The 16,941-nt window shown below is 57.5% G+C and overlaps 1 protein-coding gene across 2 annotated transcripts in view; it reads left to right on the plus strand.

Moving 5' to 3' along the window:
• RUNX3 (RUNX family transcription factor 3) overlaps positions 1-16,941 on the plus strand; it is a 59,999-nt gene that overhangs the window by 37,612 nt on the left and 5,446 nt on the right. For both annotated transcript variants that reach the window (XM_078452189.2, XM_078452191.2), the window contains exons 5-6: positions 3,700-3,804; positions 14,591-14,749. In XM_078452189.2, the coding sequence (XP_078308315.2) occupies positions 3,700-3,804; positions 14,591-14,749 (264 nt within the window). The remainder of the gene's footprint in view (positions 1-3,699; positions 3,805-14,590; positions 14,750-16,941) is intronic.

The raw sequence follows: 16,941 nt of genomic DNA on the forward strand, positions 1-16,941 counted from the left end.
TACGGTTTGCTGCCTGGTGAGAGTGGGGGCTTCTCACTCCCCAGGAGCGAGTCCTTAGTATGCGGTAGGGGCACAGGCCCCAGCACATTCTAACCTTTTGGGCCCTGCCCAAAGACTGTGTGACGTGGATGACTCGTTGCCCCTCCGTGAGCCTCGGTTTTCTCATCTGCAAAATGGGAACGGTCGTCTCTCCCTTAATTTATTTAACTAACATCTACTGAGCATCTCCTATTGTGCCAGATGCTGTCCTTGGGGCTGGGGATGCAGCAGTGAACAAGGGACAAGCAGCTCCCTCCCAAGGTAGGGTGGGAGTGAGAGGGTCTCTGATGCTTCCGATTGAGGTCTTTAACCTTTTTTTTTTTCTTTTTTTTTTTTTTTTTTTACCCTATGGCCCGCCTGACAGTTTCAGAATAATGTGTTTTACCAAATCAAATAAACGCAAAGGATTACACTGGAAACCAATGACAATAAAACATAGTTAGCAAAATGTCTTTTAAAATTGGGATAAATGTGCTGCTTTATTAGCGTATTAAATGGTAAGATGTGGCAATGGGTCTGATGACGACCACGATTCTGAGGTCGTGACGAGCACAAAAGATATTTAGAGAAATTTGCAACGTCAGTAATGTGATATGTAAATACCTGTGACGTCTGTTGGTGACAAGGTCACAGGAACTTCTGTAATACCTCTGTGGTTTGCTGCCGACGGTCATACTTGAGGGAGATGCTAAATTGCAGCCAGAGGTTAGGGACAATACAATTGTCATTTTTGTTTTCCTGTCCCTGCTCACGGGCCCACTCAATTCTGAGAAGCAGCCTCGGAGGCCGGGTTTAAGATGCCTGCTTTTGATAAAGTGACCAGAGAGGGCCTCACTGAGGAAGTGACTTTTCAGTGGAGTCCAGAGTTGCAGGAGCACTTCAATAATTGGGGTCCATCCAGCCTGGCACCCGGCAGTTCAAGGAGGCATTGGAAGTGGCAGAGGCCTGGGGACCCCCCCCCCCCAGAAAGTGCCCAGCTGGTTGGGGAGGGGGAGGAGTCCAGGAGAAAAGTGACCAAAGAGTGAGGGAAGGCAGGTCCCGGGAGGGGGTAGGCAGGGAGCCTGCGGCCTGGCATTTCCCTAGACCTTCTGCACTTCCGGTCTCCAGAAACCGTGGAAAGTGCCCCTGTGGTCTGAGCGTGAGGGGTTAGGTTTCTGCGGACCCTGGAGTCCAGAAGCAGGTGCTGTTTGCGTTTCTGTCCCTGCCTCCAGTGGACTGGCTCAGGAAAATTCTTCCAGAGAGGCCCCACTCTTCCCCAGTTTGAGCCGCACCTCAGTGTAACCCACCCCCTGGTGTCTCAGAAGCCCGAGGGTTCCGTGCCGGGGCCCTGGAAGCCTGATTTCCTTCCGCTCCGGATCTCCTGTTTCGGGGGCTAGAGTTTTCATGGATCACTGGACCCAACCGCGCAGAGAGAACCGCTAAGCAGCGTTCCCTGCCCTGAGAGCTCCTCTCCCACCTGTGAAGCGGGGACATCAAGACTGGCTGCCTGCCTGCCTGCCTTGGAGAGTTGCCGGGAGTACAGGGGCTGCAGAGGGGTCCACTCAGGCTGCCTCCCTCGGTGCCCGCCCACGGCCCACAGGCCCCTGCCCTTAGGGAGCCCCTGGGTCTGCAACTGGGGTGCAGAGATAGCGATGCTCAGGGGCAGAGAAGGAGGAGGCCGGCATTAGGGGATCAGCGAGGCTCCCCTCGCACCCTCCCCAGTCTCAGACCGTGTGGGGGCTTTGATGCTACTAGAGAAGAGGGCAGGAGAGGAGAGGCCTACTTCAGCGAAGGTGAGAGGAGAATTGGGTTGCCCTTTGAGGAGAATCTTGACCTCATACCCCACCCACCACTTATACCCCCAGAAGAGCCAAAGAATTAAGAGGTAGAAGGTAGAGAAGAAGGCTGTTTATCGAGGGGAAGCCTTGATTCGCTTGTCACACGGGGAAACCCGCCTCAACATAAGACGGTAGGAGAAAGCACCAGCGAGAGGAAGCACTGGAAATGCAAACCAGCTCGGGGTCAGAAAGCAAAGAGCAAAACGCAAGACAGAAAGGCCACTGAGCTGAGAAACTGATGGCCACACAAAGGGCGGGGAAAGCGCTCAGAGGCTACTGCAGAGCCATCTCCAAAAGGCGCCGAAATGCCAATAGGAAAGCATAAAGGAACATCGAGGCGATAGTTGGCGTTGGGTTAGGACAGAGGATGAACGTGTCAAGACTTTCAGTCTCACTGGGCATGGCCAAGAGGCAAACGGAGTCAGGGGCAGTAAGATCCTCCTTCCACCTTGACAGGCGGCCATGCTGCCGATGGCACCGCGCTGACAGCTGTCACGGTCACGATGACTCTCTGAGCACCATCTCGCCAGAGAGATCAATGCCCCTGAATACGTCCCAACCCTCTGACTGCGATGAAATCACTCACCACTTCTTGGAATCTTTTCTGAGGAAATAAGCAGAGGTGGAGACAAAGATTTTTATAAACGAAAGGTCGTTTTCATTTTATGCTAACTGGTTAAAAAAAAAAATTTATCATTTTAAAAGTTTTTCCTCTCTTAGGAATTTTGAATGGAGACTTTGGAGCCAAGTGTCTGTCTAAAAATAGAACGGAGTTCTGGAAATAACAGTTGCGTGTACAAATGAAATGTCGGCAGCTCCCAAATCAGCCCGTTTTCAGCCCCAGCTGCACACACCAGTGAGCAGTCAGCAGGGGCGTCAGAGAGTAAGACAGATAAATAAAAGATGAGGCTTCTGTGAGTTGAAATATTTTGCAGGCATTAAAAATGAAGTTTATGGGATGTGAGGGCGATCTGGCTGCGACATCTGTCACCCCATTGATCGCCAGGGTTGATTCGGCTGATCTGGCTGGCTAGGCGGGTGTCCCCTTCCTCCCTCACCGCTCCATGTGCGTCCCTCCCGAAGCTGCGCGCTCGGTCGAAGAGGACGACCTTCCCCGATAGAGGAGGACCGTTCTTCGGTCAAGGGTATACGAGTAGCTGCGCTCCCCTGCTAGAACCTCCAAACAAGCTCTCAAGGTCCATTTGTAGGAGAACGTAAAAAAAAAAAAAAAAAAAAAAAAAAAATGAAGTTTATGAAGAATTTTTAACGACATGAGAAAGTGCTTATGATGTGAGGTTAAATGAAAGAAAACAAAACCAGGGTATGAAAATATGTATTTTGGTATCATTGCAACTCTGTAAATACACATAACCCACACAACAAAGGATTAGAGGAGAAAACACCCAAATGTTAATAGTGTTTATTCCTGGCTAGTTGAACCGTGGGCGATTTTTCTGTGTTCCCCAAATTTTCTATAAAGATCACTCATTACCTTTAGGAAAAAATATACGCGTTTTTATACATATTTTTGTAGTTATACGTGGGGTGCTCCCCAGCCCCAAATCGCAAGGGTCGCTGGACAGAAGGAACAGCACAAAAGCCAGGAAGCAGGGAGAAAATTAGCAGGGTGGCCAGAGCATGGGGAGGGGGAAGATGATAAAGTTGGTGCCAGACCTCCTGGGGCCCCGAATGCCAAGGCCAGCAGCTGGAACTTCACCCAGAGCCCCATCTTCTGCCCAGGTTCGAAGGAGAGAGATCTGCCCTTTCTGGGAGGGAGACGGGGTGTTGCTAACAGCTCCAGGTGCCAACCTCCTGCCTTTATTCTCCACTCCCCCCCCGCCAGGGAAGAGTTTCACACTGACCATCACCGTGTTCACCAACCCCACCCAAGTGGCCACCTACCACCGAGCCATCAAGGTGACCGTGGATGGACCCCGGGAACCCAGACGTAAGTGCCCGAGCCACTGAGCCCTCTGGGCAGTGGGGAGGAGGGTCCAGCAGGGGGAAGGGCAGCAGCCGAGGTCAGACAGATGGCAGTGGTCCCCTGAAACTCTCTCATCAGGGGGCTGCACTCCTGGGCTCTACATCCCTGCACACTCCGGGTGCCTGCCAATAAACCCAAACCCTCTGTGCTTATCCCTGGACTGCTGGAGGCCAGCAAGGACCATAGGAAGGGGTAATGGCAGAATCAGCTTGACCGCCCCCCCCCCCCCCAGGACTGCCCACTGAGAGCCAGCTGAGGGAGTATGGATTTGTGATTGGCATCTGTTAGGGAAAGGAACTAGATGGAAAAGTCTTCCAATAGGGTTTTTGTGAGTGTTGGGGGTAGGGGGAGGTCGGGCCAGGTTTGCTCTACTCCGTCCCAGCTTCCTCTGCCAGTGGCTGAGGGAGGGAGCCATCAAAAACAGGAGTTGGTCTGGCTGTGAGGCCACATCCCCTCCTTGGAAACTTTCTTTGGATCTCAGTATGTGACTTAAGTCACACGCAGCCTGGACACTCTGACCCCAAAACCCACACTCAAGAATGCGAACTTGATTCTGCAGATATTTACTGAGCACCTACTATGCGCAGGGAGTCCTGATGTGTGCCTTTTAGCATCAAAGAGAGTTTGTGTTTAATTGCTTCTGCCTGCTGAAGGATAGTGCTGTTTGTAGGTTTATGTTATGGGCACTTGAGGGGCAGCTGCCACAGAATGGGCCAGAGGTCTGTATTCACTAAATTAGTGAATGAATGAATGAATGAATGAAAGAAACAGAGAACCAGCTGGCCAGCTGGCCATTTCTGGACTGGCTGCTTTCTGAGCCCTGACCAGAGTGCTCCTTCTGGACCACCCCACCCCCCAACTTGTAACATGCTCAGTGTGGGGTATCGGGAGCTGCCCTGCCTTTCCCTTCCTACTCGTGGTCCTTTAGAGTTTAGAAAGCCCTCTCACATTTATTGTCCCATGGGATCCTTACGACAGCAGAGCCAAAGGGTCACCCCAGTTTCAGTGGGGAGAGAGTCCAGGCCAGGGGATGTTGAGAACCTGCCAGGGCCTCCCATGGCCTTTGGTGCTGGGAGGGGCCCTGTCTTCCCAGAGACAGTCGTCGTCGATTTCCATTCCAAGCTGGGTGGACTTGGGGCAGGAAGACAGAATGGGGACCGGAGCCCAGGAGGCTCAGAACAGATGGGGCTCTGCCAGGGTGTCGTCAGTGAGGGCCACCCAGGGCTGGCCCCTCCTCCTGGGGAATCAGACTGACCTAGCTCCCCATCTGTCCAATTCCGGGGCCCACTCCGGTGTCTGGCCACTTGGGGAAGGCTTAAAGCTGGGCTTGGTGTCCCCGGATGACTCTCCCTGAAGGCCCTCAGGGCCCCCTCCTCCAGCCTCCCTTAGCTCCCTCATATGGTCTTCAGACCCAAAGACAGGCATCTGCTCTGGCCAGATTCTTGCCGGGACTGGATGTGGATGGGTCCATGCCCCTGGCCTTGGGATTCATGGCCCTGGACAAGTCGTGTTGTCTTTTGGGCCTCAGTCTTGTCACCTGTGAACTGAGTCAGTGACCCCAAGAGTCTCGAGGTGGTGATGTCTGGGAAACCCTTGTGAGCCATAAGCCACCAGGATGCGGAAGACAGCCTGCCTGGTCGGGGATGTTGGGGAAACTGCTGGCCTCTTTCAGCCTCAGCCCCCCCGCCTCCAGGAAGTGGGGTGCTACCACCCACACCACAGGCCTAGAGACCAGTGATGGCATGTGGATAGCATCTGGCTGTGGCAGGGGGAGGGTCCTGGTGAGTCACTGGAGCCATGGTGTTCGGTTATCCCCAGCACCTGGCCACCACCGTGCATTTCCACCACGAGCACCATCTGTGGGTGGTGACTCTTGGTCAGCAGCAGGGGGGCAGCCCAAGCCATGGCCCTAAAGGTATCAAACAGGTGGCACACCACTCCGTCTCCAGGGGCAGAATCAGGACGGACGGGAGCCACAGTCGGCTTCGCTGCGATGATGCAGCACTTAGGAGCCACTCCACAAAGCAGTGAGCGCCCAGTCCACAGAGGCGTGTGGCAGGGGGTCTTGGAGCTTGCTAGGAAGGTTCCCAGGGGCCCAGCAATGCCTGGGATCCCTCAAAACCCCCCATGTCCAGCCGTTCTCAGCCCAGAGCTGCCCACCCCACCCCCTCCACCCCCCCTTGAGGGCCCTGGATAAGGGCAGGGGTGTGGCCCTGCCTTTAGGAGCCCCCAGTTCAAATCCCCTGCCGGCTCTTCTCTCCTGGGGTCCCCAGACCTGAGACAGCCCTTCTGGGGTGAGCTGATAGGGGAAGGCGGTGGGAGGCGGGGGGCAGCAGGGGACTGCACAGGACAAGGCAGCCGAGGCCGGAGGGAGGGGAGACAGCAAGAGGAAGGAAAGAGAAGCCAGCCCAGGAGATGGGCCGGAGTCCGAGGCCAGGCTGGCTGTGTGACCCGAGGCAAATGGCACCCCTCTCTAGGCCTTTAAGTCTCATTAAAGAGACTTGTTCAAACAAAATCTTAGCAGAAGCTTATTTATAGAAAAGAGCAGCTGTGGGAGGAGGCAGTTCTCCAGGTCTCCCGTCCTGAGGGCCCGCTTGCCTGTGCCCCTGCCCACCCAGGCCTTCAGGTCAGGTCTCACCCGCACCCTGGCTGCCAACCCCACCCTGGCCTTGTCTGTGACCTTGGACAAATCCTCCTCCTTACCGGGCCTCCGTTTCCCCACCTGTAAGAGGTGAGAGACCCGGTCAGTGCTGCTGGTCACCAAGCACACACTCCTTGTGTGCCAGGTCCCCATTAACAGGTCTGCAACCACCGGGAGGAGACAGGCCAGGAGGCAGAGCCACTTGCCCAAGGGTGAGTTTCAGTGCACCCCATGGGCTCCAGTCTGGGGCTCAGGGAAGTGAGGGCCACTTGGAAGGGCCTTCCTGCCTCACTGTGCCTCATCTGTAAAATGGGGAGGATAGTAGCGTCTGCTCTGGGGAGTTGTCCTGAGCGTGAAAGGAGCTTGCAGCTGCACAGCCCGCAGGAAGTACCCAAACCCTCACGGATTATCACAGGATTTCCTTTCTGGGCTTTTCTCCTGCTTTGTGACTCCCAGCCCCATGTGAGGGCTGAGCCTTGTGTGGGGTGGTGGTGGGAGTAGGGGCTGGTCCTGGGAGCCAAGGAGTGGGAGTCTGCAGATCCCTGAGGCCCAGCTGTGGGTTCTGTGGCTGGGTCGTTCCCCTCTGGTGCCCTGCAGAGCATGCCTGATATGCAGCCAGGTGGCTGGCTGGGTTTGAAGGCTAGCTTGGTGGCTTCCTGCCTGTGTGGCCTTGGTTTCTGAGGTTCTCAATGCCGGTGTCCCTCATAGTCACCGGGGGCTGGTTAAAAAGCAGGTGGCTGAGCAGGGTCCAGGATTCAGGCAGGAGGCAGTCCGGTGCCTGGCGATTCTGGCATGGAACCACTCACCCCATCTTCCGGGTTTAGCAGGTGCTGGCACCTGAAAGGGTAGGACCCAAGTTTTTAATCCGGCCGGAGGCAAAGGGGGACAGTTCGAGCATCTTGCCTGTGGGCCCTTTCTTCCCAAAAATGTATGTGGAATGATTTCAACAGATATTTTCCTGGGCACCTTTCATGTGTCTGGCGCTGTTCTAGAAACTGGGAATGCCACAGTGAGCCCAATAGACAGGCTCCGTCCCACTTGGGTCTTCTACATTAGAGGTGGGGAAAGATGGTATAAATAGTTCTATTGTCCCTGTGGCCACAGCACCCCACGTGATCTGTGCTCGTTACCCCCTGACTTCCTCTCTGACATCCTCCTTGCTCACCCCACTCTGGCCACCCTGGCCTCCTGGCTGGTCTTCAAACTGGGCGGCCACATCCCTGCCTCAGGGCCTTTGCACTGCTGTTCTCTCTCTCTGAAACAGACACCCCCAGATGCGTGGCTTGTACTTTCCCACCCTGAATGAAGGCTTTACTCAAACTTCCCAGTGAGACCCCCACCACCGTCATGCTGTTTCAAATCACACACACGCACCCACCCCTTACCAGCTTTTATTTTTACCTAGAACCCTGATCACCTTCCAAGATGCAATAGAGTTCACTCATTTATGTCATTTATTTCCCATCTCCGCTCACTATTACATACGCTCCGTGGGGCAGAAGTTCTTTCCTCTGCTTTGCCACGTGTGGGCATAGACCCTGGAATACAGACATGAGCGCTTAGTAGGTGCTCAGTAAATATGTGTTGAATAAATGAAGTACCTAAATGATTAGTCGACTTAATCTCAGGTTGTGAGAAGTCTTATGGGGAAAAACAAAGCTGGGGGGAGGGGTAGAGCGCACAGGGATGGGATACCAGGGAAGCCTCTTGAGGAGGTGACATTTGACCAGAGAGGCCCGAAGGAAGTAAGCAAACAGGCTCCGGAAGGCACGGGGAGGAAGCGTGACCCTAAGCCCATAGCGGGGCCTTCCAGGGTCCTAGAGTTGCCACAATTTCGGTCTCCGCTCCAGGTGTGGGGAGGTAGAGGGAGGCCTGGGCTGAGGAGAGGCAACTCCTCTGAGGAGAGGCCCGCACTCCCAGGGCCCCCTAGGTCCCCAGGGGAGTGCACCCAGCAGGAGGGAAGGGGTTAACCTCAGACCTCCCGGGCTCCCCTAATCAACCCCAGGCCGCTGGAAGCCCCAGTTGCGGCCCTGGGAGGGAGCCGCTTGCCTCCCTGCCCGCTGGCCCCCCGCCAGCCGGTTTCCCAGCCCAGCCACCGACCGGCTTTCATCTGCTCACAGGGGGCCGATTCAAGGCAGACCACCCGGGGCCCAGCACCCGCCTGCGATTCCCCGCGGTTGTTAAGAGTCGGGTGTAAATCTCCTGACAGGCCACAGAGCGGGCCTGGGGCCCGGGGGCCCCACCCCGCAGCTGGGCGGACAGTGGCTGCTGTGTCTGGGCTGTGACCGCACCAGAGCCGGGCCAGGCAGCCGAGGAGGCAGCTGAGTGGCTTCGGATGGGTGAAGGGCCCCGTAATTGGGGCCCACATTGTTCCCGGCAGCCGCCGCTCTTCCTGTGCCCGGCTCTGCTTCTCCCTGTCCCCTGTCCCCTGCCTCCCCGTCCCTCTCCCACCCAGCTGAGGCCGAGCACCGAGCTGGTCGCTTGCCAGTCAGACCTCACCGCCAGTCAGCCCAGCTCTCCTCTCTCGGAGCGCTTGGGAAGCCGAGACCTCAGCCGCCAAGCTTCGTGCAACGTGCTGACCGGTCCAGGTTTGACCTTGACCTCGCACCTCCACTTTCCCACCTGTAAAATGGGGGTGATGGTAGCAGCCCCTCAGAGGGTTATGGCCCTCGTAAACGATATGCATGGCTCACCTAGCACGGTGCTTGGCCCCTCGTAGGTGCCTGCAAAAGTGGTTGCCACTCTCGTCACGGGGACTTGTGTTGGGGCAGCACGAAGGCAGGGGGATGGCCCTGACGGTCCCCAAGAAGCACCAGGTACTTGGCAGGTGCAGGGACCCCGTGCCAGCCCAGCTGGTGGTGATGAAGGATGCCTAGAGACTGGTGGGAAGGGAGCCCCCAGCCCAGAATCCAGCCATCGTTCTCTTCCTCCAGCACCGTGTGACCCTGGGTGAATCACTCAGTGTGGCTGGGCCGCAGTATTCCTTTCCCCCTTCTCTACCCCTGCGAGGCTGGGCATGCCTACCGTATAGACACGTTAAGGAAGAACTATGGCGCCCAGAACGCCTTCCTTGAGGGCCTAGGCCGGACCACCTGTTTAATTCCTGCAGCCTGTCCACACCCTTCGGAGTTCCAATGTGATCTCCATTTTACAGATAAGACAGCTGAGGCCCAGAGGGAGAAGGTGACCTGCCCAAGATCCCCAGTGGGTGAGAACTGCCTCATAGAGGCCTGGGCCACTGGGACCTTGCTCTCCTATAGATGAGGGTCACAGCACTAATCGAGGCATGCTGCAGGGACCGGCAGTGACTTGAGCCCAGCTACTGGAGGCTGACAGGTGTGGTGGGCCAAGGTGGGGCCCTACCCAGGTGGCCCCCATCCTCCCTGCAAAGTGTTTTACTTTTAAACACTTAGGGTCTGTCCTGCAGCTTATCCTCACCTTGGGGGTTAGGTAGTATGAAAACCACTTGACCGTTGCGGCGGTTAAGGCCCAGAGGAGGAGAGAGACTTGGCGGGTCAGAGCAAAGCGTGGTTAGAGAGCTGGACGCTCAGCACTGAGCTGCAGAGCAGGGCGGGGCTCCTGGTGGAGTCCACTGAGACCCTCTCCTCTTCTTCCCAGGCCCATCCTCCTGGGCCCGCAGAGAGTTGCCCTGGGCCCTGGGCCTGGGCTCGGCCCTAACACCCGTTATCTGGAGCCCGTGATTGTCAAAACCCAGGCTCCTTGCTTTCAGGATGGACTCCAGGGAGAGAAGGTGGCCTCAAGCCATCTGTGTGACCTCAGACATGTCACTGACCCTCACCGAGCCTCAGTTTTCTCACCTGTGAAGTAGGGACAGTGAGGAGATGCGGGGTGAAACAAGGCAACGCATGTCAACACCTTAGACGCCGGAGTGGAGGCAGCGTTCAGCAAACAGGGACTGCTGTTTTTATTTCCGGCACCGCTAGCTGCTGCTGTCAGCCTACGGGGTGCTGCAGAGGCTCGGTGCTGGGACAGGGGGTCTTTCTGCCAGGGAAGGGCTCTTGGGGTGAGCCCCAAAGGACAGGAAAGCATTCCTGGCGGGGGCTGTGCCCGAGCTGTGGCTCTGAAGTGTGAGAGGCAGGGCGTACTTGAGAAACTCTAAGAACAGCAGCAGCAGCAAGAGGAGAGAGGTGGGGTGGGGGCGTGGGGGGTGGGGGTGGCCCATGGAGCAAGCAACCCTGCCTCCTTTTCTTCTGGAGGCCCGAGTATGGCCGGTGGCTCCCACCGGTAGTGGTCATCTTAAGCCAGGGACTCTCAAAGCTTAGAGGGGCCCCAGTGAGCGAGCTGTGCAGAGGGGAAACTGAGGCACGGTGTGAAAGGGCTGAGCCCCAGATGACCGAGTGAGCGAGGCCAACCCCCCCCCACCACCACCACCGGCTCCCACTGTGGGTGGCCAAATGAAAGAGGTCTATTCTGTGGGCCCATCTTTCCTCGGGCACAGGAAGTTCCGTTCTGCTCCAAGTGTGAAGGCCGGGGCCCTGTGGCTCTGAGACTCTCCGGAGCCCGGGCCACGCGGAGCCACCTCAGCTTCCCCCTGCCCCTCCCTTGTTCCCCAGCAACAAGGAAGCAATTCCCAAAGCACTGTGAGAACTCCCACACTCCAGGGGGTGGGCCCTTTGTGACGGCAGCACAGCGCGTGGTGGGGTATATGCTTCGGGGTCAGATTACCTGACTTATAGCCCAAACCGACCACATAGCAGAGATCTCCTCTGGAAGCCTCAGTAGCCCCATCTGTACAGTGGGAGCAAAAAGGAAAGTGTCAAGGGACTTGGTCTCAGGGGTCTGCACGCCAGTGCTGGCTCTGCTGTCCCTGTTTTCTGTCCCACACTTACCGTCGTGGCCTCAGTGTCCTGATCTCTGACGTGGGGGTGATAATCTCACCCTCCCTTGGCAGGAGCTGGGGTATAGAAGTAACCCATGTAGCTGGAGGGCATTCATAGACCTTGTGTGGCCACCATGGGGACACTGCGGCTTGGGGTGGGGGAAAGGGCGTGTGACTTGAGTGAGGCCACCAAGCTGCACAAGTGGCTGGGCCCAACCTCGAACCCAGGCTGGCTGTGAACCCCGCCCTCCTTCCGCTGGGCCGCAAGAGTAGCTGCAAATGCCGGGCACACAGCGTGACTCAGAAACGGGGCTTCGTTCCACAATGGCGATCATCAGGAGGCCGGACGTATCGCACGAGTTTTTGTGCAGCCCCCGTTGGCTCACTTCAAGCTTGTGGTCGACTAAGACACCCAGAATCTTCACACCCAAGCTGCTGTCAGGTCAGTCTGCAGTCTCCACGTCTATCCGGCTGACTTCCTGCCTGTTGAGATCGTTCTGAATTCATTTGCCCTCCAGCTTGTCCACACCACCCTGCTGGTTCTTCAGTGGCCGCAGCAGCAACGGCAACATTTCTTCCGAGGCTTATCAGGGCCGAGCCCTGCGGCAGCCCCCTCGAGACCACCTCCTGAGGGGTAGCCATGAAGCAGTCCTCAGGGGCTAAGGTTACGCAACCAACCAGACGCTGAAATCTCGAACTTGGAGGCTGTAAACTGGCAGTGTGAGCACATCCTACGAGTTGGTTTGGGATGTTTCTTTCCTTTTCTTTGTTTTGTTTTGTTTTGTTTCTCGGTATTGGAGTGAATTGCCAGCATAGAAAGCATGGGAGATTTCACATAAAAGCAAGTTTATTGTTCTCCTGCCAGACTGGTGGGTCTGGCAACACTGGGTCCACCCCCACGAGGGCACCCGTCGGCTGGACCGGGGGACAACTGCCCCTCCTGCAAAGGACTCCCTCTTCCAGTCCGCCTCACTCCCCACCCACCCCGAGTGCCTCATTCACGGCCTGCCGGCCCCCAGAGGCCTCAGAGCCCGTAGCCCTGGCTCCAGCTAAACTTACCCAGCCTACATTTCCCCCCTTGCCAAAGGTCCTGGGAGGCCGCGGCAGACAAATGTCCCTTGGGCTCCAGGCCTGGGGCCTCCTGGGAGGAGAAGGGGGGTTCCCGGCTCCTTGGTGACTTGCCGAGCCCACTGTGGCTCCCAGGACTCCAAGTTCTTCCCCAAGAGCCCTCAGATGTCCGTGTGAGGCAGGGGTGTGCAGGGAGCCTGGGCGTCTGGTGCCAGAATCCGTTGCATCCCCATTTTGAAAATCAGAAGTCAAACCTGTTCTGAGGCCTCCAACTCTGTCCCCTCATTCCCAAGGGAGGTCAACAGTCATTTCATGCTTTTTCAGGCCCCCAGGATGCCATTTTCCAGGCCTCAGGAAGGATGGTGAGGAGTTCTGTTTTACTTCCTACCTACTTCCCTCTTCTTCTCTCCTTGTCAATCTAGAAAACTCGGCATGCCCCTGCAGACCCGAGGACTCAGGCAAGCCTTCCCTCTCCCTCAGCCCCTCCCCATGCTTCTTCTCCAAGGCGTCCCAGATCCAAAACATCGTTCCCTCTTCCTCACTGTGTGACTGCAGACAAGCCTCTTCGCCTCCCTGAGCTGCAATTCTCTTGGTAAAAAAGAGAACCTAGCCTCCCTGCCTGGCCTGGCCTCCTCCCTCAGGGTTGATTGGAGTGGAATAGGCCAGCCTTGGGTGTTAGGCTCACGGCTACTGTCTGACTGATCAGCCCATGCCAGTGTCTGTGCGCTGGAGAGATCCCCAGACACAAAGAGGTGTGAATAGGGATGTTTCTGGGCCGCGACAGGGACATTGCATGTGAAGGAGAGTGGAGAAAATTTCAAAACGACCTAAGCATCCTAGAGGACTGGCTGAGCCAGTGGCAGCCACCAGGGGCTGTGACCAGCAGGAACAAGGGACATCTGCTGCCATAGTGATCAGCCCTCCTCGTACTTGCTGAGCCCCCACTGAGCCCCAAGGAGGCCCCCCGAGGTTCAGCAGGAGCTCTGTTGTTTCTGTGGGGCTGGGTTACTCCCCCCATTTTCCAGGTCAGGAGACAGGTGGTCCACCTGGCTGGAAGAGCGAGTTACAGAATGATAAACCAGCCTGAGACCACTCCAGAGGTTCTTGGGAAAAACTTGCTCTGTGTTTTCCATGCATGTGAAACCAAAAAGAGGCTGGAAAGAAAGACCCCCCCAAACTGATCACATGGAGATTTCTGGGGAGGGGTTCAGGGTGGGTCGAAGGAGTCATTAGCCTTATCTGTAATTCTGCAGTGTGTTTGTTTTTGTAGAGATTCATGTGTTGCTTATGAAATGGAAAATGAATAGTTGAAAATGTGGTGTGGCAGGGGAGGGGTGGTCCCCACGAGCCTGATGTCATTCAAGAAGCCATGCGGGGAGCCCTCAGCCAGCTGCACAGAGGCAGGCGCACGGCCACCCCAGCCCTGCCCGCACCTCCGGGGCCTAGGAGACGAGGCTGGGGCCCTTCCCCGGGTGGGCTGTGGCAGAGAAGTGGTGGCAGATGCTAGCAGTCTCTCCGCGTGTAATGCCTCAAGCCAGGTGCCCCGGTCCCCTGTCCCCAGCTCCCATTCAGAGGTGGGAGTTCGGGCCCTCCCCATGCCTCCTCCACACGCCCCGGTGAATTTTCCCTTCTGTCTGGGGCCCGGCGAGGACAAGGGCTATGCTGGGGGGGGGGGGTCTCGGGATGGCTGAGGGCTAGCAGCCAGCTGTCCCAGGCCAGGGCCAATTATTCTTGCAGGGGGGGATGGGGAGGTAAAGGGTGGCAGCACCCCCTGCCCCGGGGGCTCTCTCCCTCACGCCCACGGGAGCCCACCTGAGCCATTTCACACGGCTGCTGCTTCAGTTTACGCTTTTGAGGTTCAAGTGGAAGAACACGTATGCCTACTCCAGCAGGTAGGGGTGAGGCGGGCCAGGTAGAGGAGCACATACGCCTGCTCCAGCAGGTAGGGGTGAGGCGGGCCATCACGGCAGCCCCAGGGCAGCCCATAATGACCGTTCTCTGTGCACGAGGTCTCTGGGGAACCTCAGAAAAGAGGTTGGTAGTAAGCTGAGGATTGTCCCTGCAGAGGTGTCAGGGAGAACGGCACCCCCCCCCCCCCAAGCAGAGTGAGGCATTTCCGTCCCCCTGAGATTCTCAGGAACCAGCTGCTGACGGGCTTCCTCCCCGCCCCCATCCCCCACCCCCCCAATAATGCTTTGCAGGGCACCGGCAGAAGCTGGAGGACCAGACCAAGGCGTTCCCCGATCGCTTCGGGGACCTGGAACGACTGCGCATGCGCGTGACGCCCAGCGCGCCCAGTCCCCGCGGTTCCATCAGCACCGCCAGCCACTTCAGCAGCCAGGCCCAGACCCCCATCCAAGGTGCGGCACGGGCGGGGAGGGCAGTGGGGAGGCGGACGGGGGGCCGGGGCGTGGTCCTGCGCCTCCGGACCGAAAGCTCATTTGAAGGTCATTCGCTGCACCGCCTTGTTTTTTGGAGGAGGTCGCTGGTGCTCATTTGCTCCTACAGGTGTTTCCTAGGGATGTGCCCCGACCTGGGCTGGGCCCTTCGTTCATTCAGCAGACGCTTCTTTCATTCAGCAGACGCTTACTGACACCCACCACGGGTCATGTGCCGTGCCTGGGGGGTCAGCATGAATAGACACGGTCCCTGCCCTCCAGGAACTCCCTGTCCCTTGAGGGAGATGGGCATTAATCCCACCGTGTGTGTACCCATTAAAATTGGGGCACGACTTGTCTAAGGAGCCTCTGACAGACCAGTCCCGGTGGCCTCCGCCGGAGCCTCTGCTGTGTCGTCTGAAAGAGGGGCAGTGGTGGCTGCCTCAGCCCCGGGGCGTCAGATGTTCAAATGCCAGGGCTGCACTCAGACAACCTTCGTAAACAGCAAAGTGATGTGGCTGCCCCGGAAACACACAGCACCCCGTGGGGAAAGCCCTCCCTTCCCCCAACCCCCTCCCCGCCCCAGGGAGTTCCTCCAAACAGAAGAGGAGGGAGGCATCTAGGCCCAAGCCCCAGACCGTGTCTCTGTCCCCATTGCCTGGGTGGACACAGCAGGCACGATGGGGCCTTGCAGAGCAGACAGGATGCCTGGCACATGGCAGGTGCCCACTAAGTGGCTGGGTGGTGAGTATTTACTCTGCACTCCGGGCCCACTCAGCAAGCGGGTCGGGGCACAGAGGACCGTGCGAGGCTGGCCCCTGGCCAGGCAGAGGCCGAGAGCCCTGGTCAGCAGTGCTGGACAGAGGCGGGAGGGCCAGCTGCTGCTGCTTGATGTGGGTGACTGTTCTTTCTCGGCCTGCTTAGAACCCATCTGGCAGATGAGCGAGTTGAGGCTTAAGAGATTAAGGGCCACTCTTGGGTCACAGAGCCCAAAACTTTGGACCTTTGACCAGGTCCAAGGGCCCCACTGCACCTACCCCCAGGAGCTTCCTGCACTTCTGAGGGCACAGACAAGGGGGCCCCAAGCAGGAAGAGCCTGGGTAGGGGCACAAACTGACTGCCTTCTCCATGCTCTAGGCTGATATGAGGGCTTCCTGGGGCTCTCCGCTAAGAGAGACCTTGCCGCCAGGCATGATGCAGTGGCAGGGGGACTTACGATAGTCCCTCGGGGTGAAGAGATGGTCCCTTCTATTCTGGTGTGGGAAGCTTCCACTCTTGGCCCTACTGAGCCCCCAGGGTGGGGAAAGACCCATGGGCTGGTGAGTTTGAGACACTTAGTAGTTCTTGAGCCCAGGGGGCTGCCGCACAAGGGTCTGACCTCAAGAACCAGTGGGAGGTACTCTGCTCTCTGGGCTCATGGCCCACCTCTGCCCAAAGCTGTGCACGCTTCCATTTCCCACAGGCCAGCACTTGTCAAGGTACAGTAGCCTAACACTCTAGGCCTTTCCCTGCTACAGGCAGAGCTGGGGCCCAGGGAGCCCCGGAATCTAGAAGGTGAGAGTAAACAGTGGCTTCCTGTCCAGCAGCTCCTGTGGAAGGAAAGCCTCCCTCCGCGCTGCCACAGTTGTGTGGATGTGGCTACAGGAGCCTGAGGGCCAGGCCAGAACCCCTACCTGCACTCTGGGGGCAGGGCTGAGCCGGTCCTTCCCCTTCTACTGCATCCTGAAGCAGGGCCCCCAGCCCCTCCCTAATCATCCACAGCAGCCTTTTGTGGCCGTCTGCCCCAGCCAGCTCTCCCCATCCACGGGCTTGTCCTCTCTGGAGTGGAAGGAAGGGCCCTTGATGACCGGGACCAGGAAAGGAGCATGAACTTTGCAGTCAGGTGGACCTGGCTAGGAATCGGGCTGTGCCAGGCTTCGGTCGTGATCTTAGGCAAAGTCCTTCACCTGACTGAACCTCGGTGTTCTCATCTGTAATGTGGGAGGAAGAAAGTACCGGCTGCAGAGGGGTGTCAGCAGGGCTAGATTTGGGGCCCCTTCATTGGTGTTCCCCCTCTGGTGGGATGAGCCTCTGCCTGCAGAATCTACCCTGGGATCATTTTCAGGAACCCCCCCCCCCAACCGCTTCTCTTGATGCCCCTTGTGCCCTTTGACCCCCCTGGCTTTGGTCACTAG

The sequence above is a fragment of the Panthera onca genome, chromosome C1, assembly GCF_046562875.1.
Source record: "Panthera onca isolate mPanOnc1 chromosome C1, mPanOnc1 haplotype 2, whole genome shotgun sequence".
NCBI lineage: Eukaryota > Metazoa > Chordata > Mammalia > Carnivora > Felidae > Panthera > Panthera onca.